This window comes from Anarhichas minor, unplaced genomic scaffold (assembly GCF_050575085.1).
Source record: "Anarhichas minor isolate MPS153535 unplaced genomic scaffold, ASM5057508v1 ptg000018l, whole genome shotgun sequence".
NCBI lineage: Eukaryota > Metazoa > Chordata > Actinopteri > Perciformes > Anarhichadidae > Anarhichas > Anarhichas minor.
Genome location: NW_027466464.1, coordinates 9,817,613 through 9,845,508, shown reverse-complemented (window position 1 = coordinate 9,845,508; position 27,896 = coordinate 9,817,613). Strand labels below are relative to the sequence as shown.

At 47.6% G+C, this 27,896-nt stretch overlaps 1 protein-coding gene across 3 annotated transcripts in view; it reads left to right on the top strand.

Moving 5' to 3' along the window:
• The window catches only part of raph1b (Ras association (RalGDS/AF-6) and pleckstrin homology domains 1b), a 34,657-nt gene that overhangs the window by 667 nt on the left and 6,094 nt on the right, over positions 1-27,896 (top strand). Inside the window, exons 2-13 of one of the 3 annotated variants that reach the window (XM_076095049.1) lie at positions 9,073-9,162; positions 18,091-18,210; positions 18,589-18,694; positions 18,829-19,023; positions 19,676-20,106; positions 20,719-20,790; positions 21,335-21,409; positions 24,803-24,880; positions 26,425-26,584; positions 26,870-26,991; positions 27,302-27,367; positions 27,461-27,604. In XM_076095049.1, the coding sequence (XP_075951164.1) occupies positions 18,091-18,210; positions 18,589-18,694; positions 18,829-19,023; positions 19,676-20,106; positions 20,719-20,790; positions 21,335-21,409; positions 24,803-24,880; positions 26,425-26,584; positions 26,870-26,991; positions 27,302-27,367; positions 27,461-27,604 (1,569 nt within the window). In that variant the 5' untranslated portion in view covers positions 9,073-9,162. The remainder of the gene's footprint in view (positions 1-9,072; positions 9,163-18,090; positions 18,211-18,588; positions 18,695-18,828; positions 19,024-19,675; positions 20,107-20,718; positions 20,791-21,334; positions 21,410-24,802; positions 24,881-26,424; positions 26,585-26,869; positions 26,992-27,301; positions 27,368-27,460; positions 27,605-27,896) is intronic. The other 2 variants (XM_076095050.1, XM_076095051.1) reach the window with 2 other exon arrangements.

Here is a 27,896-nt window from a genome sequence, read left to right as displayed (position 1 = left end):
TGAACGCGACACCCTATTGTTATGTTGTGGTTTAGTTGGTTACGTTGCAAGAACCGAGCCCTTTCACTCCGTATTAGCCGACGAGGTGTCCTCTATATGTGTATTTTTCCTCCCCGAGCAGAGGAGGAGATGTGCAGTCTCCACCCCGTTTAACGGGAGGAGAGGCTACCAGCTGCTGGTAATGGCCGATGTTTTTTTTTCTTTCTGTCACGCTTAATGTTTCATATCTTGCTGGTGCATTTGTGTAACGCACTGTATGTCGTTTAGAAACCTGCAAAATAGCCGCCAATGTCTGTTAGTGTGGCCGGGGTTGGGCTCGTTACTCATCTACCTCCCTTCACTGCAGCTCGTGAGCACCGTTTTAATTCCCTTTGTTGGGTGACGCCGCCGGGGCAGCGGATTGGATAACATGTCGCCACTATGACCAGCGGGGCTGTTATCATGTTTAAAATGCTGGCGTCGGCTCCAGCCTGCAGAATAAGCAGCTTTATTTGTTCCATACAAAACGTCTCAGTGGAGCCCGGTGGGGAAGTTAAAGCTCTGACATGTTTATACTTTGCTGCTTTACCAAGCTGTGTTTTACCTGTCTGTCACAGAGCGTGTTTGCAGACAGACATTAACATTGGAAAGATAATTACCCCCCCTCACCTCATTGACAGCAGGGTTCAAAGGTCATTTGCAGAGAGGCTGCATGCCATGCCACAGCCTGGCTGGCCACCATATGGGCCCAGGGTTGTCATTCAGTCAACATTCCCTGTGAGTTTTATTTACACTACCAAGGCCAGACGAAGGCACTTTTTTCTTTTTACTGTATCTCTTCAGTTCAAGGGTGAATACACAAAGCAAACAAACAAACACAAAAAAGCCACATGGCCCAGCCTTTTATTCCCCCAAAGAGGCATTATAATGGGCCGTCTGTGTCCTTAAGGCACGCTTGATTTGCATCCACAAAGCGCCAGACGAGAAGCACATTATTCAGGGGATGGAGACAATGCAGCCCATTCGCTTACAGTGCAAGTTAATGGGATGAAAATAACTACTGGCCTTCTGGTCGCTTCCCCCTCAGGCAGAGATGCCTTTAAGTTTGTTGTGTTTTTGGGGTTTAGTAGAGTCAGATGTCACTTACAGAGTCATGGACTCAGAAGAGGACAGAAAATGAGTGAAGCCACAGAGACGTCTGGAAGACCCGGTGATATGTTGTTTTGTTCCTTTTGGGTTTTGTTATTGTGTCTCATTATGAATGAAATAACTTTTATTATGCAGCATAGATTATTAAATGTCAGAGGCAACTTTTCTGGGGCATATTTTATGCTCAATTTGAACCAGGATTATTGTTATTGTAGTTGCAGCAATGCCACATCATTCAGCGTCATGATTTATTTATGCCAAGAACGAAATCCGATGGTGCATTGGTGCAAAACACACACCAACAACGTAAGAAAGTTAACGGTGGACGTGCACGTCGTGTGGTAGGCTCGTACAAGACATTCAGTCAGTAGACTTAATAGTCAGGCACTATGGCATACAGCTCAGTCGTGGATTACATTTCCAGCCGCAGAGGTAAAACACATGTTAGAGGAGAGCGTGTCATTCCACTGCTCCTGTTTTCAAAGCGCATGTCAGGATTTTTTTTTTCTCCGTCAGCTTTCTGTCTGGAGGCTGTTGGAAAGAGAACCGAGGCAGAGAGGGTGTATATATTTTGGAAGAGTTTAAAATACATAACCAGAAACATGGTTTTCTCATTCATCCAAGGGAGAGAAAAAAAAACCTGCTTTTCCTCTCTCCATCTCTCTGCTGCCTTTCATCCTTTTCTTTGTGCACACTTGATTTCCTTGGGATGTAGTTGATTAGATGAGAAAAACAGTTGTCAAATAGATTTTGGGCTTGAGGAATGATCCCATGACACTGTTAGAGAAGAGAGATTTGCGTGTGTGTGTTTGTTAGCAGCTCCTGCGTGCTGGTCTGTCCGTCTGTCAGCGCTTTACTGGCTCTGTCGTGCGAGTTGCAAGGGCCACGTCTGACCTCCACCCATCCATCCATCCACCCACCCACCCAATGTCCCTGGGCAGAAGACTGCTCTGCACAAAAGCTCCAGAGACGGTGGTTAGAAGGTGGCGATGGAGGTTGGTGTAAGTTTACCCAGTTCGGGTTACAGCCGCGGGTGTAGGTGGGTAAAGGAGGGCAGGGGGAGGATGGCACTTCAAACGCAGCCTTCAACACACACACCCTGGTGGAGACCCGGAGGGGGTAACCTGATATTTACATGGGAGGTACCTTGGCTCTGGTCGGCTAGGCAGCAAATAAACTTCCACCAGCTGCATCAGCGCGCAGCTCCTTGATGCCAAACAAGGTGCCACACATTACAACGCGTATGACAGAGAAAGTGTGTGTGTGTGTCGTTCCACCTGGGTGTGTCCACCCCCCCCCCCCTCCTCTTGTCACAGACACGTGGTCCCCAGCCTCTATAGGGCCTTGTTCTGGTAACATTTTGCTGACCTTTGGTGGCAGCTGCCCCTGCCATTTGGAAACAAAGACAAATGGCTCACCCGCCCGCCTGTAGCCTGCATATTCTCCAGCGTTCCCCGATAGAGACCTGCTCTTCCTGTTGGCCTTTTCGTACACAGACTTTTATCCATGGCAGGAAATTAATTGTTTTAAATCCACATGCAGCCTTTTCTTTCGCGATGATTGATTTCTGTTCTTTCGACAAGGTCAACGGTGAGGATAAGGTCGTGCAGCCTGAAAAAGAACATGCGCTTTTACGAGTTTTTACATTTTTAGTACGGGTCGGTGATGTACACTCTTAAAGGAAAAGTCCCCTTTTAGGTACTTCTACATCGCTGGATGTTAATCATTCACAGCTGCCGGTGTGGTCCAGGAGTTATTTCATGAACAGCATTGTCTAAATTCCTACATTTCCCATGTTACCTTTCAACAACCATCAGAGAAAACGGGCCTGCACTTGTTGCATCTACCCGTGGGTTATAATTTGTAGATGGAGAGAGAGCGAGTGTGAGCTTTCGAGTGGATAAAACCTTACTCACATCACAACATGTCTGGTTTGCATTGCATTCTGGTCTACTGAGGCTACTGTAATTGGAGAAACTGATACCTCTGCTTCTGCTTGTATTGGATTCTTCCTTTACACATCTGTACACAATTGTGGGTTTGGAAATAAGCACTTTTAATACAGAGGGACAGACGCCCTAAATCAGTTCTTGTTTTTAAAAAGCATATTTTTATAGAGATATTTTTCTTCAATCAGATGTGATTTATCGGGTCATGATGCAGCGATTAAACTTCAAAACTGTCAGTTTTCATCTCCGCACCCCTTCTTCCATGACCTATTTTCCAATATTCTATCTGATCCGCTATGATACATTATTGTTCAGTCGTTAATTGTCCCTTTTGTGTGCTACCTCGCTCACTGTGCAGTGTGTTTAAGCAGCTTAGGCAGCTATTAATCGGTGTGACTTTGACAATGGCAGGTGGCTGGTTCTCACCCCCCACCCGCCCCCCTACCTCCTCTACTGTATTACAGATGGTCGGCTCCATTCACTGTTGCAGGGGGTCAGTCTTTGTTAACGTGGAAGTGCACGGGACAGGAAACGGGGGGGGGGTCTTGATTGTTACTGTCTATCACATGCATCAAGACCTATGACCGTCACGAAGCCCTGAGGCCCTTTACTGTGTTTTTTTTGCCACCTGTCTCTTAAGTTAAGTTGCACACAGTTGGGCAATCCCCCTTGAAATAGATCTTAGCATCCAAGGTTGGAAAAGGTTTTTCTCTCTCCGCCCCACCTGCCTATGTAATCCACCACCAAGTCCAGTTAACGCTCCGCCGCAGTCACGGGATGCATTGATGGTTGTGGCGTCCTGTCTGAGCCGGGCCTTGGATAATGGGCCTTTGACATGGAGAGAACACAACATGCTGAAGGCAAGCAGGAGTTCTTCAGAGAGAGCAAGAGCACACAAAGTGCTAACTCGGAGGAAAAACAAAACATGTGCTGCCTGGCTGCTGTATTAAAATATATGCACTATCGACTGGGTGATGTATGATCTGTCTGGTGTAAGACATAAATGTGGAATGAGAAAGGGGAATTTATTTCCTACTCTCTGTATTGCTTTCTGTCACATGTGCTATTTGGCATCCCTAATTTAATTAAACGGAATGGCCAGTTCTTCGCAGCGGGTGGTGCGATGTGTTATAGCCTGGGATAAACATCGAGCGCGGCCAGTTCCTGCGTCGTCTCCTCGCTTCGGCGAGTTCTCATGAAACCATGGCAGCAGTTGCGCGTGTCGGTGTGTTCGCGGGGCCGGGCTGCTGGTGTTTGTTTGCCTTTTTGCAGTCTCTGGAAACCCTTCCAGTCCATCATACAAACACAGATGTGAGAAAAGTGGACGGCACTCTTTTCCCTCACCCCGCTGTGAAATGCCTGCCGCTTGGCCCAAAAGTGTTTATGCTTGTACAGTTTCTTTCTAATCATTGACCTCCGGGTTACATTCCAGTCAAATCCACTGAGGATTCAGTGTGATATACCACTGAGAATACACTAACAACTGCGGCATTATAAGACTATCAGAGAAACTCAAGGATCCAGTGACAGTGATTATAGTGTCCTCAGCATCACATTGTGCGGGGGGGTGTCTTGTTTGTGTGGTTGCAAAAGCAGCAGCGTATGCCTGAGTCACTGGAACAAACAAATATCTTGCCACGCACATAGAAAATAGATTCCAGACCCGAGGGTGCACCGGATTTAACTTGTCGTCCTCTTGAACTGGAGCAGTTGTAGGGATTCAGCTACACTACATACATGCGTTGAACTGAAGAGGCTCACTCTTATATTATTTAAATGTTAAACTGTTTTCTGTGTTCAGTTCAAGCCACGAACTAGCGGTACACCCAAAAACTGGGGCTGAAATGTCTTGTTTTTGCCATTAAATATGCACTGTAGCCTACTTCCCCCCCCCCCCCTCCATCCGACTTTTACTACTCTCTCTCCCATAATCATGAAAGCTACCCCGCTGCTCATGTCTGTTAGAAGTAGCTACACTACCCAGGCGGTACTTCGGCGTGCGGTGAAACCTTGGAAGAGGGAAACAAGAGGAGGGGGGGGCTGGAAAGCAGCCCGTCCTTGTTCATAACGTCCCAAGAGCCACAGGGGTCCCCCCCCCCGCACATCGCCATGTCACCAGTGAATCCACAAACCGAGATGTCTGCCGAAAAAGACCTGCGAGGAAAGGGAAGAGATGGAGCACGCGGTGAAGGACAGCGAGGTTGATGAGAATCAATAAAATGTTCTTCAGTGCAGCTGATGTCATGTGAAATACGACTGCTTGGAAACAATGATGTCATTCTTCGGTTCCCTCTGCCAAAGTCTGGAAGTCGTACTTTTTTCGCTTCAACCCAGTGCTCCACATTTACTGTACGGCGTGATGTTGGCAGGCTACTCCTTTTTTCTTCTTCTATTTTTTTACACCAGGGTTCATGAAGGTTACGCTGAAGAAGGAATCCGGCGTTTGATTCAGTGACCTACAACGCAGAGAGAACCCAAGTGAACACAGCCGCGGTAGAAGCGGATTGACACAATTTTTCTCGCAAGAGAATCCCTTGACAGTCACTCAAACCTGCAGGCTTAATCTCACAAAATAGCGCTGTGTGTGTATGTGCGCGCTTGTGTGGCTGCCCTTGGCTAAAATCTCATTGACTAAATACCCTGGCAGCTCTGCGAGTGAGCCCGAGCCTCTATTGAATGAGTCTCTGGGTTAAGTTGGTGGCTGAGTAGCTTGCTAATCTCTATCTGCTCCGCTGATCTTCACTCTCCAGCGATTCCTGATTATTTCGGGCACACGGGCAACTCTACTCGGTGACCGGATTCGAGATCGGTTCGCTGGGTTTGGCACAGTGATCTGCATCAAGGGCTTTGGGGATGGTCACTGGCGTATTTGAGGTCCATCAGCATGACCTTTACCCTTCCATTGCTGTTGGTGATCCCCCTCTGGGAGATTATTGGAATAAAACAGCGTGAATGAGAAGCGATATTTCTGTCTTTAACCCGATCAGCTGTGAGCAAACTGCGCTAACGATGAGGTTCGAGATGTTGCAGTCAAATGAAGCCAGTGCACACAAAGGACTATTTTGATCCAACACAGGAGGAACGGGTCCAAGTGTCGACTTAACACAAGAGGCATTTGAGCATGTAACTCTGCATGTGTGTGTTACATAACCCGTAAACCCCGCTGGCAGCCAGCCAGCCAGTGGGACCTCCATCAGATCCCACTGGTCATCGTGGGAACATTCCTGACGCAGCGTTATTCCATAATTCCCACCATGTGTGGTTTCTCCCGAGCAGAGCGCCTCGCCCGCACGGACCGTGGAGAATCCCACTGAGGAGAGGAGACCGGCTCCTCGTAATCGCAACCAGACCTCGCCGTGTGCCAGCGGGAACGGCACAACAGTGGCCTGTGATGATAGCGGAAGGTCATGTTCAACAACACCTTCGCCGTGAGGTAGAGCCGGTTGTTTGTTTAGACTGGCTTATCATGTGACCGAGAGGCACTCTGGCTCCTGTAGACGTTGAGTCCACCCAATGAAACACGAGTCACTTGAGCTGAATAATCTGTTCACCAGATGACAGATGTCTTTTAAGGAACGACGGTCGTGTCTCTATCCGATATACAAAATTCGAACTTGACATTAACGGCTATCGAGGTGATTTTGTATCAAACTGCTCGAGAGGTCAGGCACCGTGCGGCGCTTTACGACTTGACTTGATCGATGCTAATGCGCCTTCCCAGCGAGGATCGGCGTTGCGGCGAGCCATCAATCAGCTGACTGATGGTTTACCTCGGTGTGCTCTTACAGGGAAACCGCTCAGGGTCACTGCGGAGGCCTTATCTTGTTCTGAGACCAGAGTAAGATGCTGTTGTGTGTTTCTGATCAACACATCTCTCCGGGTCCAGCCTTTGTTACACAGATCATTCGTGTATTAAGAGGGTATGATTCATTTAAAATAAAGCTTTTTCTTATGGTGTTTATTGGATGATGGCACTGTGTTTTTTAATGACAGTCTGCTATGTGGTCGTGTAAAACCCTTATTATAGACTAGTCTATCACGCTACATTCACATCTCAGACAGTAGCTACTTCTCAGTGTTATTAGTAGAGGTCACATATTTGGGATTTGGCTAACATACACCAACATGCACTGTGCGGTGCGTTGAGCTCTGCCCGCTTACTCATTTGCTGTACTTCCCCGACAACAGTCCCGTCTTTCTTTTCCTGCTCTGACATCATCGTCACCCCTGCTCGTACAGTGCCCTGCCCTCCTTCCCACTTCCTGCCCGGACAGGAAATGAGCTGCCCCGAAGGATTACTGTTAATGGGAGGGAGTGTGGGCGGACAAGGACACACCTGTGTCCACCACATTGGACCCTGTGTTTCCCCTTGGTCTGTTGTTGAAGTGGGGCACTGATCTAGGCCACTTGACGTCTATTGAGACTAAGCGTAGGTAGGGCAGTGACACACAGGGCACCCTTTTGGGGCAGTTGTGTGTTTTCAAAGAGTCCAAGGAGTCGCCTCAGTATCCAGTAATGAGGGACGATGTTTCCAGAGCATCTTGCTCTATATAGCTTAATGCACAGGCTTCATAAATACAAATGTATAAGCATCAGGTGATATGTGAACAACTACATCAAGTGGTTTGACGGTGCATACTTTTGATATTTTTATGACAGAATTTAGAGGGGACACTTCAGAGGAAAAGGTATGTCATGTCTGCAATTTGTTGCTCTTTTTTAAAATGATTGTCTTCCCCTCTTTGATCACAAGTTGCTAATGTTTGTCAGTGCGTGTCAGGCCGTGCCTTTGTCCTCAGCATCGGAGCTGCTGCCCCCCCCCCCCCCCCCCCGCAGCTGCACGGATCCGCGTGTCACCGCCACACCTGCTCAATGGCCTCGCGTTGACTGAGTGATATCACACGTTAACCATGTGCAAATTACACCACAGAGATGGTGGCGGAGGGGGTGGAGTGACCCGTAATCCGAGAAGGCAATTGTGTGTGTTTTGTTTGACACGCATGTATGGATGACGGGCGAGAGAAGTCAGGACGGGGAAGGTCTGTTTGCTGTGAAAACACACACACGCGCACTCTTTGACCAAGAGTAAGAGGGCGACGTGCTGTGGATGAACAACAGTTGGTGTGTAGGAAAAAAAAGAATGAAGGAACAGCTGAAGCCAGCGGGAAGAGCCTCCCAGTAGGCAACCACAACATCAGCTGCCTACCTCTCTTACACACACACACACACACACGGTAAACACACACTGTGACCTAATCATTGAAATTTCCTGGCCAGCTCAGCATGTTATAACCTACAACCAACAGGCTGTGTGACATTAGTCTCCACGACCAGACTGTGATTCAGCATCCATTGTTTTGGATAAAATAAGGTCCGGCTGTCATGACTCAGCACTGATGAGTTGATGATTCGTTGAAATGTTTTAATGCTGAGACTGATGACTCACGGTGAATAGTAAGTTTTGACACGGTTTGGATTTCTGCCCCGACTCACGCTGTGGAATGATTAGCCTGTGGTGGTCAGCGTGCTCATTACGATGGCTGCAGCGTGTGTGGGTCTGAGAGGCTTCGTCGGAGAGTGAAGAAGGCCTCAAATGTCACGTTCCTAATCCCTCGCAGTAATGACGACGGCGGTTTATGGCGAGGGGAGAGCCGCGCTTGATTGCTTTCCAGAGCTCTGCGATAAGTGTCTCTCTGGCTGTGCGTGTCGTTTTTTGTCTGCACCCAGTTAAGTCTCCCGCTCAAGCACACTCCAGAGTTAATCCTCTTGCATTCTTGCGACGGTGAAATCGGTCTGCCTCCCTCTAGCTCCGCCGCCCTGCCAGGTCTCTGAATTCTCCCGCACTGCAGTGAGAACAAATCTATAAGTTTGGAATTTCACCGGCTAATGGCCCTGGATGACGGGGCCGAGGTTGTGTTTTGCTACTTTAGTCACAAAAATAGACACTTAATCACATCTGATCGATTTTATTCTTGCCTCTTTTTCTCATTTCCAGAGGATAAAAGGCCCCGACACAGAGTGGAGTGGAGTGGTGGTTTCGTCTGACCTTTAACCTCAGTAGGAAGGAGAGAAAGCCACTTCAGAGGTAAGAGTTCCTGTAAACTGGAGTGAGTAAATGGTGCCGCTGCTGCTCTCTGTGGGTAATAACCTCAGAGCAGAGGAAAAACAGTATTGACGTTGCTGCCAGTAAGCTTTGCTCGAATGCCACAGAGACTCTTATTTTGACAAGCCGCCGCTGTAGCGAGCTGCCAGGGAAGTTATATTTAAGGTGGTCACAAATGCTGGTTTTATCGCAGAGCGGTGTCCCCAGTTAACAGTGTGGTTTTGTGTGTTTGTTGTAAAAAAAAAAAAAAAAAAAAAAGAGGTAAATCCAGAGCTGGTGGAGGGAGAGAGCCCCCCCCCTGAAAGCCTTCGTCGGAGAGCCTTGTAAATCAAAGCCAAACGAAAGAGGACTCGAGCCTCTGAGGATCTTGTCAGGGGAGAGTCTTCCTCGCCGAAGGAGATAATTCCTGACTAAAGTGGAACCATGTGAGGTCGACTCGGCTGTGGTCGGTGGCAAAGAGCTGCTCCCTTACAGTGAGCCTTTATTCTCTCACTATCACAGATCTGCGTTGAATTTGCAACCCAGCGGCTCAGTGTTTCCACTTGTATTTACACAAGGGATGGCAACCGAGTCATTTTCTAGAGTGCAGTCTTGGCTGTGTGACTCTGGCATTATGAAATGCACACATGACCACACATATCAGCACCTAGGGTATTTTTTTTTACGGTTAATATGTCGATGCCAAGAATTTTATCCTCAACTCACAAATCAGAAATTGGAGGAATGAAAAGTGCATCATAACGGCTATAGGGAGTTATATCTTATATATCGAGGACGGAAGACTCGGAGCAAAAACAGCCGCATGAACAGAAGGAAACCATCTCAACAAATGAAATGGCTTCCTGGGTGGCATCTTAGCCAATTCAAATGTTCTGGAGGCAGTGTGGTTGCAGGGGTGGTGTATAGTTCATTGACGAGTATCCAAGGAGTAAAAGATGAATCTACTTTCCTGATTAATACCTTGGATTGTCAGTTGGAAAATGCACATCTGGAATAAGTATTTCAATGTGTCGAGAAAACACCAATCGGGTGGAATGTGAAGGGACAAAGTCACAGACACACACTGTATTATTTTCCTCCCGGAGAAACAAACCCGTGATGTGTTAAAGAAGAAGGACCAGCGGTGCGGATGTGGAAGGAAGCCGGGTTTCAAACCTGGGACCCCAGCAGTGGTGATGCAGCCCGAGGCTGAGAGGAGGAAGCCTGCTCCCCTCCACTTAAACTGTTCCAGGAAGTCGGGATGCTTATGTGTCAGAGAGGTTTATGGCCGTATGTTGGCGGGTGACTCTGTGTGTGTGTGTGTCATGCGGAGCTGCTCGCTGACTTTGACGCTCAGCTGTCGATGTTATTCAACATGTACATGCAGGGCCACGGTTAATACGTCATTGTTCTTGGGTCTGTTTTGATGAGAAACATAAAACCACCACTTGGGACAGTTGCTTTGAATTCAGATAACAACAAGCTTTTCATCGTTAGCCAATCAGCGGCCAGCTGCAGGGAGTTATGGGGTGAGCTAAAGGGGGAGATAGGAACCGCCGTACGCTAACGGAGGAAGACATTCCCAGCTGCTAGCGGCATGTGTGCAGGCGTCTGTGCATTTCTCTCTGCTTTTAGGTGCAGCATGCTGGCGTTTTGCAGTATGAATGTGTTGTTCAGACGGGATATCCCTCCGTGTGTGTGTGTGTGTGTGTGTGTGTGTTTTTGGGCATGTGTTGCTTGTGCAGTGTGCTACTACTGTGCTTTATATTCCCTAACAGGTGGCAGATGTAAACCTCCTGTTTTGCTCGACCAAGAAACTAAAGGATGATGAAAAATCAGTTGGCACCGTAATGATTTTATTCATCTACAGTATATATATACTGCTGGGAAGTACAGAACACAGTAATGTAATGATACTAAATAATTCAAGGTCCCTACTGGCTTCCATCATACTTTCATACTTTGGACGGTATGATTGAAACAGGTATTAAACTGCATTGCATGTGGTATTTAAAAGGTCTTAAAGTGAACTATGAACCCTGCAGAAACCCTGCTCTCAAGTCTTTGGCTACCACCAGCTTTATGCTGACCAGTGTCCTCGATACAACCACAACCTACTTATCTAAATCAGCTACAGCAGGTTCTTAATGCTCTACACATTTACGAAGCAACAACACAAGAAAGGCACCCAGCTGAAGTTTAACTTCGCAGCATTGCAGCTCTTTTTACTGGTGTGCTTCCCCTGAGCAGTGGGTCTCGTCTTCTTATAAGGAGTGCTTGTTTTTAATGTCTGGCTGTCATCTGCTGCTGCAGTGCTGCATCATGTTTAAAACTGTGTGAGCCCACCGCAGCAGACCACCTGAGCCCCCTGCGTGTGCGTGTGTGTGGATGTAACCCAATCTCCCGTGGGCAGGGACAAGACTATTGATTTCACGTTTGGACTGCTGCCCTGGAGGGAAGCAGGGAGGCTGACACATCCTCGGTCGGTGGGGGGGGGGGGACTGTCAGAGACGGGGACACAGAGACACAAATACAACAAGAACAGACACATGTACGCTTGTGTGCTGCTTGAATTGGAGCCTGCTTTTACGTTGAAGTCACCCATTTTGCTCGGACCACCTCAGATTTTGAATTTCAATTATTGGGAAATTACAGAAATCCATTCAAAATGGAAAATCACGTCGATACGTCGGTTATCACGTGTAGATCCAGCCCTAGCTCACGCCGGAGGCCTTGTGATAGCTGCGTGTCTGTCTGCCGGACCCCGTCAACGTGGAGCTGTGCATGTGTGTTGCCATGGCGATGGCTGCTCGAATGGAAGCGGGGCAGCTGGAGTTTGGCTCCGATGCCGCCGCCCACCACTGTGACCGTGCATTTTCACACTCCCTCTCTTCCCCCGTCTCAGTTTTGCCTCCTCTCTCTCTCTCTCTCTCCCTCCTCTCTCCTCCCCCTGACTCACTCTCCATCTGTCCACCTCCGACATCCTCCTCATCTTTCTCCTCTCTCCCCCCGACCCTTTCTCTGCCCCTCCTTCCTAATTGGCTGTATCAGCCAGAGTGTCGCGTGTGTTTTGTGGATCCATACGTGTGTGTGTTTGCATGCGAGTTCCTCCTGTCGGCCGTGCTTGACTGACACTGAAGCAGTTGTTTTGGCCATCAAGCCCTCCCCTTTATTCACCATCTAATAGCCGGCTCCCTCCCTCCATTATTGTACCTATTCATCATCCCCTCCATCACTTCCCCCGCCTCCTCGCTGGCCTCTTACTCATCTCATCACTCCTTCCCCTTAATGCGCTCTCCCCTCTTTTATGCTTGTTTTTTTGATTCTGTTGGACTGAATTGTCTCGACAGTCGACATTAGTGCACATTCACATTAAAGATAAGGTGGTGGGCGATATCGTCCTAATATAATATAGTGACACTGATGCGTACTTCTTGATATACCAGAGTCAAGTGCAGTCATATAAGTGTTGTATTTCCGTTCTGTTTTCTGGACTTTAAAGTGTACTTCTTTCTTGTTGCAGGCAGACAACACTCCCCATTAACACTGCATGTTCCTCTCCCTAGTTAAAACCTACAATCTCCTTGTCACGCGCTTGATCCTAAGGCTGCATCCTCCCGACATATGTCATCCATCGAGGATGCACGCGCGGAGTTGTTGCGTCAATTTTATCATCAGACGTCAGCGGGCACTACAGGTCAGTGGACAGGCCGACCACACCCGGTTTGACTTTGGACAAAAATAGTTCTTTTACTGGCAGCCACATTTCTCCGGTCTCCTTTGCTCCTCTCCTGGTGTAACATCCGTGCATGAAGGGAGAGCGGACCAAGGGAGGAAAAGGGAGCAATTAACCACAGACTGAAAACACGGGCCTGGAAATAACCATGACGACATGCTCGCACGTCTTACAATGAGATCGCTTTATGTCTCATCGGCACTGAAACATTGTGAGAGCAGCGGTGAAGGTTTCTTCTGTGCTGTCTCGCCAAACGCACACAAGACGGGGTTTCACTGTGACACAGGATGTCATTACGATATCTTGACACTTCAGTGTGTGTTTTATGGCTACGATGACAATCGGACACATGTACGCGTCAGAGGTGATTCACAGTCTGTCGGGCTGGAGGCACCGCTCACCCCAGATGATTGGTTAACATGAGAAAGAGAGAAGGGAAGCGGTTTAATGTACACGCTTTTTTGTGTTTTATGTTATGCCAAGGGACACATTACCATATATTAGAATGTTAAATATTTGAAGAGTCACCAGGGAATTTACATGAAAATATTTGTGCTTGAATTTACATATCTTTCATCCACTGGGACGCACGGCAGCGTTGCTATTAAAAGATATCGCGTATAGCTCGGGTCGTGCCGGTTAGTTTCTCATTAAAAATGTCCCTTCAAACACGCGTACTCGCACCACTTCTCCTCAAAATCATCACACACATCCCCCCCTTTGTCTGCATCTTGGCCCCCGTGGACTCTTCTCAGTGTGAGCGCTTGTGTCCCACTAAACTCTCAAGGATTCCCACTCTGAGCTCCGTGGCGCTGCGCTCAGAAGCCTAATAGCAGTTCACTTGAGTTTCTATAAATGCCACGCTGTTTCTCCAGCCCCCCTGCCCAGTCCTTTTTCCGGTCCCTTTCTTCTCAAGTTAGGCTTGCTTTGGCGGGACTATATGATGTGTTGAGAATATTTTTAAAGTTATTTTCTGTGCAGATAGTTTGAGAGGAAAAAGCTGGACACGGCGGCGTTGGACGTTTTTATTTGATGAGAGCCAAAGGGGCTGATGCTCGGTTTCATTAACCGCCACCGTCCTCATTGCAACAGTATTGAGTGTTTAGTCCAAAAATAGTCTATTTAGGAGTGCTCGGTGGAAACAGCCACTCGGCCGTCATCGCAGCGGGAGTGTCTGGCCACAATAGTGTTTACACAGCTACGGTCATGTTCCACATCCCAGCCCTCCTATTTCCTGTGTGATTGAAATATGAAAGGCTTTTATTTGTGATTTAAATGTTGGAGGCAATTCATCATTTCAATGACAGCTGGGAACCGAACAGGTGGTGCTGAAACAGGCAGGGAATGGCTTTGGCATTGTAGTAGGGACCTGTTTTTATTTCTCTTTAGATTGTATGGATTTAATTAGTGCTTTCAGAAGAAGTAATTATATTCAGCCCAGGATTTGAACATTTATATGAACAATATAGAGACGCACAGAATGTTGATTTCCAAGCATTACCAATGTCTTAAAGCCCTTGACTGGGATAAACACTCAAGATACTTATATTAAACAGAGGAAACTGTACTAAACAATACTTAAACTGCCCAAAAACATCAGGACTACTCCTCTAGCTAGTATGGTAACTCGTTAAAGTTGGTGTACCTAATTCAATGAACAACAGCACTCTGTTCCCATCATGCAAACGGGATTACGAAGGAGCGAGCCATGGAGACCTAAGCTGACCTATGATGTCATGTTGCACTCTGCCTGGCACACCCAAATACTTGTGTTTCTTTCTCTCTCTCTCTGTCGCCTTCTTTCTGGATCTTGTTTTTGGGTAGTGGTTCTCACTACACAAAGCCCAGAGCCTTTTCTTTGTGAAGATTGTATAATCTTTGGGCGCTCCAAACCTGCCAGTTTGAAACCTAAAGCCTAATTTCTATTAATATTCAGAAGGATCCCAGTTGTCTCAGAGTTGGTCGTTAGGAACTATTGAAAACTCTTTTTTTGTTCAGAGACTTAACATCTAGTCTTCATTCCGCTCCCTTTTCCAATCCTCTTGACACTCTCTGATATGAGCGACTTAGTCTAAAGATAGACATGTCCTCCTCCTCCAGCTCTTCATCCTCCTCAGCACCGGATCCTTTGCTGCTCTTTTCTCTGAGATGTAGAGCGATCCGATTTCCCAGAACACACTTTTCATCTTCCCGTCGTTCCTCATCTGTTGGTGCTGCAGCATCAGCGGGAACTGCAAATGTTTAACCGAGAGAGAGAGCAAGAGGTCTCCAGAGGGAGACTCCGCTGGGCAGACCTTTTGACCTTTAACCTTTCACCCTGGACCTCTGAGCCACCCAACCCTCACAGGAGACAGATGAGTGCTGGTCATGGTCAGACGAGAGAGAGGGGCCGTGCAGTGTCAGGGAGGGAAAAAGGCCAAGGCTGTTGTTTGCTTTGCGATGATGCCTATAGGAGTGCATTTGCACACACACACACACACACACAAACACATAAACTTCCTCCCATCTCTGCGTCCCTCTCAGGTCACGCTCCATAAGCTTAAAAGCAAGGCCTCAGGTGGTAATTCACTTAAACCTGCAGCGTCGTCTGCAACTGAGGCGATGATTCCATTAGAATGACAGCTGCAGAGCTATTTTCAAAGTGCTCTTTGTTTTTGTGTGTGTGCATCATTTTTATTTATTTTTTGCAAGCACATTGAATATGTACCTTCAGCGTGTGTATACTTCTGTGTGTGCAAACATGTGTGTTTTGAGCCATTGTGAAGGCCCGCAGGCTTATTGCTGTTTAAACACAGCTGTTTTTAGAGTGTCCTGCAGTTCGACTTATTTCTTGCTTGTGTATTTGCGTATGAAAGCACCTCGGTGAGTATTGGCAAATGCAATGCCAGCTCATTTGATTTTAGCCATTTCCTCTTCCTGTCTGTCTCCAGCCAGCCATGATGTCGCGCCTTAACGCGACCATGCTCGTCTCTTTTCCTACCGAGGGAATAGACGCGTCTGTGACCAAATTGCGACACATTTGAGGGTAGCCACATAGACAAATGATTCTTTGGTGGTGGTTTGGCCCCGTGTAATTTAACTGATGGCAAACTGTTGTGTACTTCCGTCATTTTCTGGTAAACCACTCGGTCGTCCTGAAGGACGCCGTCCCTCCCGTCCCCAAGAAGTGGCACAGATAAACCGAAGGACAGCTGGTGCTTCCTGCCAAGAAACAGGCCATGAGGGAAATTAGGAATTCTGCACATCCTGGCCATTTCCTGTTCTGACTCCCACACACATTCATGGATATCATTACACACACACACACACACACACACACACACACACACACACACACACACACTTGGTGGACTTGTTTTTGTTGACATACTCCATCTTTCACGACAAGTCCATGTGTGTTTGATATGGGTGCCAAAACAGGAAACTAGCCATCATCAAAACTGTAATGCATGCGCGCGCGCGCACACACACACACACACACACACACACACACACACACACAGCACAGGCAGCTCTGGCTTGTAAAACCAGCTGTAGCGACACTAAGGCCGGGACGGGACGGGAGACTGGGGGAGTATATTCTGTTCCAGCACTGCATATAGTGACTTAAAGGAGCAGAACACGTGTGCAGTGTGGAATGTGGCCGCTTCTGAAACAAGCACCCCTCGACTCCTGTGTGTGTGTGTGTGTGTGTGTGTGTTGAGCTGACCGATTTTTCAATGCCGCTGCTATCATATTCCCTTTTGCTTTGTCAAACGCTGCCTGTTTTTATTACCTGCTTCTATCGCCTCCTAACAACAACGCATGACTTTGTGATCGCTCTCAAGCTCTCTGTGCAACCACAAAGGGTTAGAGACACACACGCACAAACACACACATACATTAAACCACACACACACACACACACATTTTGCTGGATCAAACGAGGGGTCATCAGAGGGGTTAATCCCGGTTTGGTACGGTCCCCACTGGTGACTGACACCATACAGTGCGGTTAACAGGAGGGAATATTCCACCTGATTGCACTTATTAGGGGGAACTGACCTGTACCGAGACAGGGGCTCTCTTAAGGGGACGAGTACTTCGTCATGTTGTACCGTCTGATTCAGATTATTGACTATCCAGGCGTGACTCCTCCTCCTCCTCCTCTGCTCGACAATGCTTTCCTTCCACTTGTAGTCAAAATCCTTCCTCATGAATGCACGCTGGCATTCATGTGTCTTTATTCATCCTGCAGGTTGGGTAATATCAGAGTGTTTCAACAGTTTGACGGCCCAGCTGACCTAGAAATTATATAAAGGAAAGGGGGAGGGACATCAGCAGTTATTGATGCTACATATTGTTAAATATTGTAGAATGGACTCATTTTTGCACTGTTTCTCAGGTCTTATCTGCTGTGCTGCGTCTCCTTGATTTTCATGTTTTGATTTAGTGCTTTGTCTCCTGAAAAGTGTCCTTGTGTACACTGAAAAAGGGTCGGGCAGTATGCTGTTATCTCTTGTGCTCAGTTTATTCCAGCGCAATACTAGAAGGTTAGACGGCGTCGTCTTGTCATGTTCTCATGTCGTCAAATAGCAATATCAAGATGCCTTCCTTCTGTTGCATTGCTGGATATGAGCAACCAGCCGCATGTTGCAGTTACACCACTTCCCCTTTGTGTCCAGCAGAGGGAGCTCTGTCATCACCTTTGACACAACACAGCTGGGCTCTGGCAACCAGCACGCTGCGCCTTCCTTCACTCACACTGCCCCATGAGCGCCATTAAAGAACCCACCTGCCAGGTGTTGTTAAGTGTGCTTTGATTGATATCTTCTCCACAGGTGCACCACTGGTGTCGTGGTTTCACTGCAGGTTTATAGATCCCGAAAGAGCCGAGTACGTCAATTTAGGCGATATTGGATGGCGCTCTGCTCCATCGGCATCCCTCTCTTTCGGCTCCTTGGCCGGAAGTTGATGTGTCTGGTGTGTCACACAAGGCGCTACGGTGCACTCCACCGATCAGACTGCTCAGGGCGCCCGCTAGGGGTCCATGAGCGGTTGTCATGGTAACAGGCAGTGAGGTTGGCATGAGCTGAGATGAAGGTTTTTTTAATTTATTTTCCTCCTTTAGATCCTTCCTGCTATGTGGGTGCGATCTGTATACATGTGTGTAATCATCGATCTCTGTTTCTCTCTGTGTGTGTGTGTGTCTGTAGATGGAGCAGGTATCAGACGATGAGCTGGACCACGGAGCGGAGGAGGACAGCGATAAGGAGGACCAGGACCTGGACAAGATGTTTGGTGCTTGGCTTGGAGAGCTGGACAAGCTGACACAGGTTAACACACCCACACACACACACACACACACACACACACAATGAAAGGGTGGTTGGTTACATAGACACACACTCACACAGGTAGAGGAGCAGGGAGAAAAGGGCTGTATCCATAGCAACCTTAACACTGCTAATCCTGTCTCCCTTTACTGTATCCTAGCAACTCCCCTCCCACCACCACTTTGTATTGTGTAATCGTGCAGGTTTGTGTCAGTGTGTGTGTGTGAGCACACACGAGCAGGCAGAGATGGTTACTTAGATCCTGTGCTTTGACTGTGATGTCAGAATATGTGTGGTTTTTGCATATGTGTACCTCATGCTTTGCCTGTGTGTGTGTGTGTGTGTGTGTGTGTGTGTGTGTGTGTGCGCGCTCTGTAGAGTCTGGATGATGGCAAGCCTCAGAAACCGCTGCAGAAGCCTCCTCTCAGGCAGGAGACGAACATGGCCAACTTCTCCTACCGCTTCTCCATGTATAACATAAACGGTGAGTCTTCACTCATCTGATCCCGATCTGTTTAACAGCACAGATGAAAGAAATCATTAAACCCCCCTTCCCCCCCCCCCCCCCCCCCCCCTTCTCTGTGCTTCCTCTATCCTTTTTATCTTTGCTCCCTGCAGAGGCGTTGAACCAGGGCGACACAGTGGACCTGGACGCCCTGATGGCTGACCTGTGCACCATTGAACAGGAGCTCGATACCATTTCCAAACCAAACTCGGCCTCTCGCGGCCAGAACAAAGGCCAGCAGCGGGCCCCTGGGGGCCGCAGTGCCAGCACCAAGCACACAGGCACCAGCGGAGGGGGAAGCAGCGGAGGTAGTCCCGCTCAACCATTTGCATTTACAGTGGAGCTTCATGTATTATTTGAGCAACAATATAAATCATTACTCCACTCCTAAAACTGTTTATAATCATTGTAAGCAAGTGATGCCAAACTCTTTTACATAGCGCCACACATTGCTGGGCTCGGATAATGTTTGGACTCTGAAGCACAATAGAGGGATGCTTCATGGGGTAAAACAGGAAGATGTCACTCTTCTTCTGGTGCTGAAGAATGTGAAAGAAAATCTCTTCAAACATGTTTTTCCTTTTTACCGTAGCCATATCAAACGAATGCAGAGTAATGATGTGGTGGAGGAAAGGGGAAACAATTAGCAGCATTCTGTTTGCAGCAGGGAAATGTAGTCTTTAACACAAGCTATGACTACACTGGTATAATATAAATGCAGCCAGTCGTTTTTACTGTTGTCTCATTTGGTTAATAATAATCATAGAAGTGTTTCCTAACAATCTCACCTAATATATGTTGTTATTACATATTGATGTTTAAAGATGCTACATGTTGCACCTGAGATCCAACTGGAATGTGTCACAAACCCAGTGTAACGTTAACAAATGTATTCCATCAATGGACCACATATCATTTTCAAAGGCAGTCCCTCTGAGCTGTGCTTGAAATCCCCAACAGGAAGCACCAGTAGCAGTACCCGGGCGTCTCCGGCCAACACGGTGCGCGGCGGCAGCCTCAACGCCCGCCCCGCGGCCGCCAACATCTCCCTGGATGACATCACCTCTCAGCTGGAGAAGGCCTCTCTCAGCATGGACGAAGCGGCGCGTCAGACCTCCTCCTCCTCTTCTTCCTCCTCCTCCTCTTTCTCCTCCGCCACGCTCCGGCGGCCCTCGTCGGGGTCGTCCGGCGGCGGCGGCCAGCACAGGAGGACGGGCTCAGTGGGCGCGGTCAGCGAGCAGGAAGCTCCGTCCCAGCGGTCCAGTGTAAATTCAGCGTGTGCCTCAGCGTCCAGCATGGACTCCCTGGACATTGACAAAGTGATGGCGGGCGGAGAGGTGGAGGGCCAGAGCAGCCCGAGCACACAGGGACAGAACCAGACCAGCACAGAGGTACGGCTCACACTGAAATACACACAGAAAAACACACACACACCAAGGATATCCAAAGTATTATCAGCTAATGACAAAGCGTGCGTGTACATTTCCACATCTAATAGCAAGCTAAGCTCTCGTCCTGCATGTTTAACCACACAGCATGACTGACGTTTGGAAGAAACTGCATGTTGAGAGTCAATCCACAATACGGACGTGTATTGTGCATTGGATGGTGTGTTAACGAGCACGTTGTAATCTCCTATAAGGCTCGCTTACGTGTGGATTTAAAATGTTAACATGCTGAATTCTTTCGCTCACTCACCAAGCATCTTGGCTCTGTAACAAAAGCACAACATCCTCAAGTCTTAGAGGAGTTTAACCTGTTTCAGAAGCAAAAGATCTGAGCTAATACACTAAAACAGTATGTTTAGGGGCAAAAGCTAGAGAAAGGAGGAGAGGGAAACCGTGACAGAGAGGTAGTATTTCAGTTCAGAAGGAAAAAGTTAGCATGCATGTCCCCCCCCCCCCCCCCCTGCATGTCATCATGTTATCTGTGTTTGCATCTTTTCCTATATCTGTGGTCTCTACCCACACACACACCTTGCCTGCACCTCCTGATATTCCCAGCATGTCACACTGCGACGGGCCAGACGGCAGCTTGACTTCACCTCACGGGAGGGGGAAGTGGATCGGGCCACTGTAAGTGCGTGTGTGTGTGTGTGTGTGTGTGTGTGTGTGTGTGTGTGTGTGTGTGCGAGCATGCATGTGTGCATGAATGCGTTTTAGGCATTTGCCCATGTAAACCTGCAGGCAATCACATATTATTTTAGTTTCCACCAGCAATTTGAATTGAATCACATGCAGTGTGCAGCCGTTTGTGTATGTGTAATGCAATGCACATGTAAGTAAAGTGTGTATGGAGTGAAATATAGCTGTAGACTGTAGGTTTGATAGCGAGCCAGAATGCACAGTATACTACAGATTCACACACTCCAATCTACTGCGGCCATGTTTGCTCTGTGCATATCTACAGTGCTTCTCACAGTCATTGCTTCCTCACCCACAGCTGCAGCGAATGACAACCACCACTGCTGAGCGCTCCGTTTACGGGACCTTCTCTCGCTTCCACGCTTCTGTCATACATAAAGATCAAAACCCCTGCGATTAATAAGCCTCCGAGAATCACCTGGCACTGACACCTCTATATTTTGTCTGTTCCTCTGCTCTCCTCTCTTCACCCAAGCACTCCTATCTGGACCGAGAAACCTCGCTCATTCTGAAAAGCATAGCAGGAAAGCCTTCTCACCTCCTGACCAAGGTGACTTCCTCATACACTCTTTTCTCTTGTGTGTATGTGTGTGTGTGTGTGAGTGTGCACTGCCCCTCTCTTCTGCTTTGCATGGAAAAACCCAACAGCTGCTGGAAAATCACAGCAAACATATTTATTTCACTTAATTAAAAAGAAGAGGCAGAGATAACAGTTTCTCTGCCGATGTCAGCTTTAACTGCACTCTCACGGGATCTGTGAGCTCTGCCAAATAATACTCTTGGACATTTAGGAATGCACAAACAGAAAAATACATGAGCCGAGTTGAGAGAAACCAAGTGTCCCAAGTAATCTAACGGGGTGTATCTGTGCATCTCAATGGATTTTTCCCTTGCATCATTTTTCAGCATTCACCATGCACACACTGTCCCATGCTTATAGATTGAATACACTTGATAGGTTTGTCCGACTTGCTTCACTGGCATGTGATCTTTTGTCTCGGTTTTCCTTCATTTTGCTTCTTTCTCCGTGTAGCTGGCTTTTGATTTGCACCGTTTATGAAATATTAATAATAGAGCTACGGCGATAAATCGAGTCGGTCCAGGATTTGCAGCTTTTCTCTGTTTTGATATCAGAAATGGAGCATCTCTGGATTTTTGACTCGTTGGTCAGACCAAAAAAGACATGTAAAGTGAATCTTCTCAGACATTTTTTTGCCCACTTTCCAACATTGCATAACCTAAACAACCCTTTGTTAGTTGCAGCCCTGTATTTTATCTCATCGTACTTGAATTTCCTTTATGCTCCACTGTTTAATATATAGTATCTCTCACATCTGTTAATCCATCATGTGTCGGTCGTCTCTCAACCCTGACTGTAAAACATCTTAGCAGCAGTCGCTTCTCGCAGAGATTGCATTCGCTGCAGCCCTCTGCTCCCGTGCAAAGCTTATGCCGATCAGATGTGTGATGACTTGTGGTTGAAAGTTGGCCGCTGTTGATTGTGATTTATTCTGCCATCGCTACACGACGCATAGCCAAGTGCAAAGATTTAATAGACCAAGAGCATTCACTTGAATCTGAGACAAACCACAAATGATGCTGATCTGAGACGGTATAAGGGTCTTCTATGGGTCTGGAAAACTCTGGGGGATTATTTTTGATTATTTTCAGCTCTTTTAACAACTTCAAAACAGAAGACAGCCTTGTATTATTCATGTATGGGTAAACTGAAATCGCTTGGCGTTGCTTTGCAGATTTCTCTCCAAAACCCTTTCAGTCATTTCCATTCATTTGAATATAAAGGATGCCAAGAGTGAAGCTGGCTGACTCCCTCAGTAATATCCACACGATTCGTCCTCCCTGAAATTTTACAGCCGCAATCCTGGAAGATCGATTGCTAAAACGATGGAATCTAGTTCTGTGGGTTGGTGGAATATCGGCTCTCTGGATGCAGAAAACATTTGAATGGAGAGGATGTATTGGCCGTGGGGGAGTTTATGTGTCAGTGTTCCACTTTTCCACCAGAGAATGGGAGAGATCGCCCCGACTCCCAAATTCACTCCCGCTCCTCGCCCGCAAATCAGAATACTCAATGAGCGTGGGCTTTTTGGGAACAAGCGGGGAGCGAGCGGAGAGACATCAAAGGGAGAGGGTGCCAAGATTTTTTTACATTTTCTTTTCCCCATGCTCGGCAGAAGAGCCTTTCAAAATTGGCTCTGGTGTGGCTGAGTGTGAAAGTGGCTGGGAAAACCCCTGTGGAATAGGAATCAGATTAATGTCTAATAAAAAGCAGGGTGTAGGTGTCATGTGGAGAGGAAATAATGGAGGGGAGACGGAGTTACGCTGACAATTATGGAGCTGAACCTCCGTGGTGACGCAGATCGACTCTGGACTGTAATCTTCACAGCCCCCGTGACCTCTCCTCCCTCGCTGTTCCTCTAAAAGCCTGCCACTGTGTGTTGGCCAAACATAGTGTTGGCTTCATTGCATTATAATGTGCATGTGCCCTGGAGCTGGTCATGTGGAAAGGTAGTCTGGGTCATGGGGGGTGGGGGGTTCTTAAGATAAGAGGCTTGGGGAGAGGTTGTTAAGACCCCTCAACCCTTCTCTTGAGTGTGTACACACACAAGACTTGAAATATTCAGCACCTTCAGCAACTCATTCACCCAAATTCCGCTCTCCGTCGTTGTCACTGTCGTTTAGCTCCGGGGGACCGGCGTCGGTCACGGTCTCCCCGCTCGTCCTGATTGGCTGAAGGGTAGAGGGTCCTGCGGTAGGGGGGGCTCGCTGGTTGGCCGCCCCCTCGCTCTCCTATTTTTGTGGGGATTATGCTCCATTGATTGGGCACGCTCCCAAACCCCTGCATCTGTTATGAAGAGAGAGAGTGTAAGAGGGTGATTGAGAAGGGGAGAGAGAGAGAGAGAGGAGGGGAGGAAGCAGGAAGAGAGAGAGTTGGAAGGGGGAGGGGCGTCCTCCTCCCGACTGTCTCATTTGGGGTTTTAGTCAAGTTGTCATCTCGAGGACGCACATGTCTGCGTGTCGGTGAACCTGCGCCATCGCTCGGTCTCGCTTTGAATGATGAGAGACGTGGATGCACGGCTGAGTTTCCCCCACTGAGGATCATTGTGGAGTAAGTTGGCAAGCGGACAAAGAAATATACATACTTTTATGTAATATACATAGTCTTTTTTTTTTTTTTTATCAATAATTATGGGCGAATCTGGATATATTCTTTCTTTTCTTTGCCCTCGAATTCCGAATCTGATCTTTGCAGGAGATCATTGTGTCTTTGAGTGGAGGGCATAGAGGCTTTCTGATCTGATCCCACACTCATCCGCAGCCTCGCGCCCTTCGGGGATCTTCTACTATTGTTTCCCTTCTGCTGTATAGCGAGATCAAAGGAACCCTCTGCAGCTCCATACGAATCCAATATGGAGCCATAGACTGCAAATGGAGCGCCATTTTTGAAGGGAACACCGGACCAATGTCACGATAGCAGCGATTTAGCTACGCAGCGTTTTTAGTTGATCAAATATTCACACACGAGTAAAAAAACACACACACACACACGTGGAAGCATACGCAACCTGCGGAAATGGAGGTGATGGCATCTTGTTGGAGGGGGCAGGTAAGCAACCCAAGGCTTGGAAAAAAAAATTGGATTTGGTTTTTGCCCGTGACACCAAGCGCCATCATGCCAGAGGCTTGTTCGTTTAAATGGTTTAGAAGGCTGCTTACTATTTAATGAAGTTGTTTGTCTGTGCGCATGATGTCTTGTTCTTGCCAGAGGAACAATGAAAGACATGGGCGAAGAAGATGAGGCAAGGCTTTGAAATCAGAAACCCTGTTGGGGTTTTTTTTATATTTTGTCAGGGTGTTATGTGTGGTTGTGTTATTGTTTTAATAATTACCGTGTTAACAATGCTCTCCCGTGTCCATCCAGGAGGAACAAGCTGCCAAATTAAAGGCAGAGAAGATCCGAGTCGCCCTGGAAAAGATCAAGGAGGCACAGGTCAAAAAGGTAGGGCCACCTCTTTCCTTTTGCGCACACTCTCTCGCTCACGAACTTAAAAGACCATTCTGACTCATGTTATAAATTGCTGTCTGGTCGCATTCACTGCTCGCTGCATTTCTTTGTGAACTTCATTCACGGCGAAGCGCAGAGAAAGAAATAGGTCATTGCGGTGTTTGATTATGTGTGTGTGTCTGCCGAGGGAGGGAGCGAGACATCAGAAGCGGGCTTCAGGAAAAACCAGTGCTGCGAGACAATGCGGACACAAAGCGTCTCATTTACCACGTCCAACCGAACAAGTGCTGGTTTTTCGGTGAACATTGGGGCGCCCTGAAAGCCGCGGCGCGTGCATGTCTCCATTTTTTTTAACCAGTGTCTCCACCAGTGAATGAATTGTCTCTGTGAATGAGAGCAACATAATGGTGTCTTTTTACATGCAATGAATAGTTGAGACCCAACAGTGTTTCAGCGAGCAGGGCTGCACACAATAAGACAAGATAAAGAGTGCTGGTACAGCCGGCACAGAAAGGAAAACCCTCGGCCGGCGTAGAACGCTGCGATGTGCTAAATTATTAGTCATGTGTTTGTCAGCGGTCTCCACGGCCAGCTATGACTCACAACTTAGTATGTTTTGGTTTGATTGCGTTTGGATAGAACCTTGTTGAGGCAGTGGGATTGATTTTGGTTTTGATTTAACTAGGTTTTAGGTTTTAGGGATCCCTCCTGTGAGAAATGTAGGTCAGACTCCCCACGTCTTTGTCTCGCAGCACTCGCAGCATTCTCATTGGTCCAAGGATCCCTTCAATCAACTGTACCTACCCTCTGATTGGATGTCAGGGTCCCCGGCAGGGGGGGACAAGCATGAGGTCAAGGAATTGAGGGCGCTTTATTCCGTTTCACACCGGGACAAGTCTGATGTAGGCTGCGATTGTGTTGGGCTGGATTTGGCACGCGTTTGTCTCGGTCAGATTAGTTTAAGCTTGCTTGTTATGGAGGACTCTTTATTGCCTATGGATGCAAAACTTTCAGATTATTGGATTTTAGTCTTTAGTGGTCGTATATGCGACATTGTGACGGTAGTGATCCCCAAGTATTTAATACTAGCTCTACAAGCGCATGACGGCGTTCCATCTTTTTAAAGCTGTCAATCCCCAACCAGATCCTGTGGCTTAATTCATGGTGGACTGTTGCTGCAAAAAGACATCGTGCCTTCAAAATGAATTTATTGCAAATTGTTCCAAAAAAAGAGGCCTTTTTAAGGAATTATATGAACGTTGGGAGTTATTGTTCCTTTGGTCAAGCTTCCTGCTGAGTGATTATAGACAATAATCGTTTCTTTCCATAGGATTTGGATATGCTGGCCAATAGAGAATATAGATTAAAAGATTACTGGAGAGTCCATGAATACATGATTGGAAGCCCGAAATGGTAGTTAATGCTGAAGTGCATGCATAGGGATTATATTGGTGTGTCTGTTGTCCCAATTTTTAGCATTACGTTGCACAACAAGTCGATCTTCCGAGATCACTCTCCCTTCTGCTCCTCTTCCTCAGCTGGTGATCAGGGTCCACATGTCGGACGAGAGCTCCAAGACCATGATGGTGGATGAGCGGCAGACGGTCAGGCAGGTGCTGGACAGCCTGCTGGATAAGTCGCACTGTGGCTACAGCCCCGACTGGTCTCTTGTGGAAACCATCACTGAGCTACAGATGGGTAAGAGATGTTTATGGTTTGCCTTAGTGTGCACTGTTGGCATACGGAAAGGAGGCACTAACGGTAACATGTATGTAATTGTTATAATCTGTGATCTAAAAATAGTCTCTGTCTGCGACCTCGGGCTAATTTTCCAGCTCACAGTTAAAAGTTCTAACCCCACCCCGAAAAACAGAAATCCCCGGAGGGAGGAAATTAAGAGCACATTTGCGTGTCAGCAAAAAACGCTGCACATCTTGCAATCTTATCTTCATTGCTCCCTCTTCTCTCCCCTCCCTCTCTCAGAGCGTATTTTCGAGGATCATGAGAACTTGGTGGAGAATCTGTTAAACTGGACCCGGGACAGCCACAACAAGCTCATGTTCATCGAACGCATCGAGAAATATGCTCTCTTCAAGAACCCTCAGGTGACTGACCATTACACACACACACACACACAGAGGAGAGAGAGGACAGATCATCTTATCGATATCCACTCCCTGCGTTCCGTGTATAAATGCTGACAACATATGCTATACACACAAACGCATTGTTTATGCATGCTGAGTGCCGGCAGAGCCCAGAGAGCCAGAGAGTGTGTTTGTGTAGGAGAGCTGGAAGTAGGTCAAAGCTCTAAAGCGAGTAAAGGTGAATAATTTATTTAACATAAGACGAGGTGAGCCGCCGACTTTACACTTCCCCCTTCCTTCCCTAACTGTTCCTCTCGATCATCTCCAGAACTACTTGCTGGGGCGGAAGGAGACATCCGAAATGGCTGACAGGAATAAAGAGGCTTTATTAGAGGTGAGGTTGCGTACAAGCACGAACTTCCCCGTCGTTTTCCGACACATCAGAATGGATCTCTAACTGTGACGTCGATTTCTTTGCGTCCGTCAGGAGTGCTTCTGTGGCGGCTCGGTGTCGGTGCCGGAGATCGAGGGCATCCTGTGGCTGAAGGAGGACGGGAAGAAGTCGTGGAAGAAGCGTTACTTCCTCCTCAGAGCTTCGGGGATCTACTACGTCCCCAAAGGCAAAGCCAAGGTCCGTGAGGCATGGGATGGGAGTAGTTCAGGCACAATAAAGATGGAGTTCAGAGATGTGGGTTGGCGTTATGAGAACCAGATTCACACAGTGTGCTCTGTGGCATTTCCTGTTGATCGAAATGAACACAATACAAACAACACATGTGCTCCATTTTTAGCCCTATCCTCCTCCAAAGTCATTTTCAGTGACAGCAGCATTCACTGGCTGCGCTGCCAGAGACCAATGCTGTTGATTGTTTTGTTGCCTTATTCAAATCCTGCAACCTTGTGTGCGCTACAAAGTAGGTTGA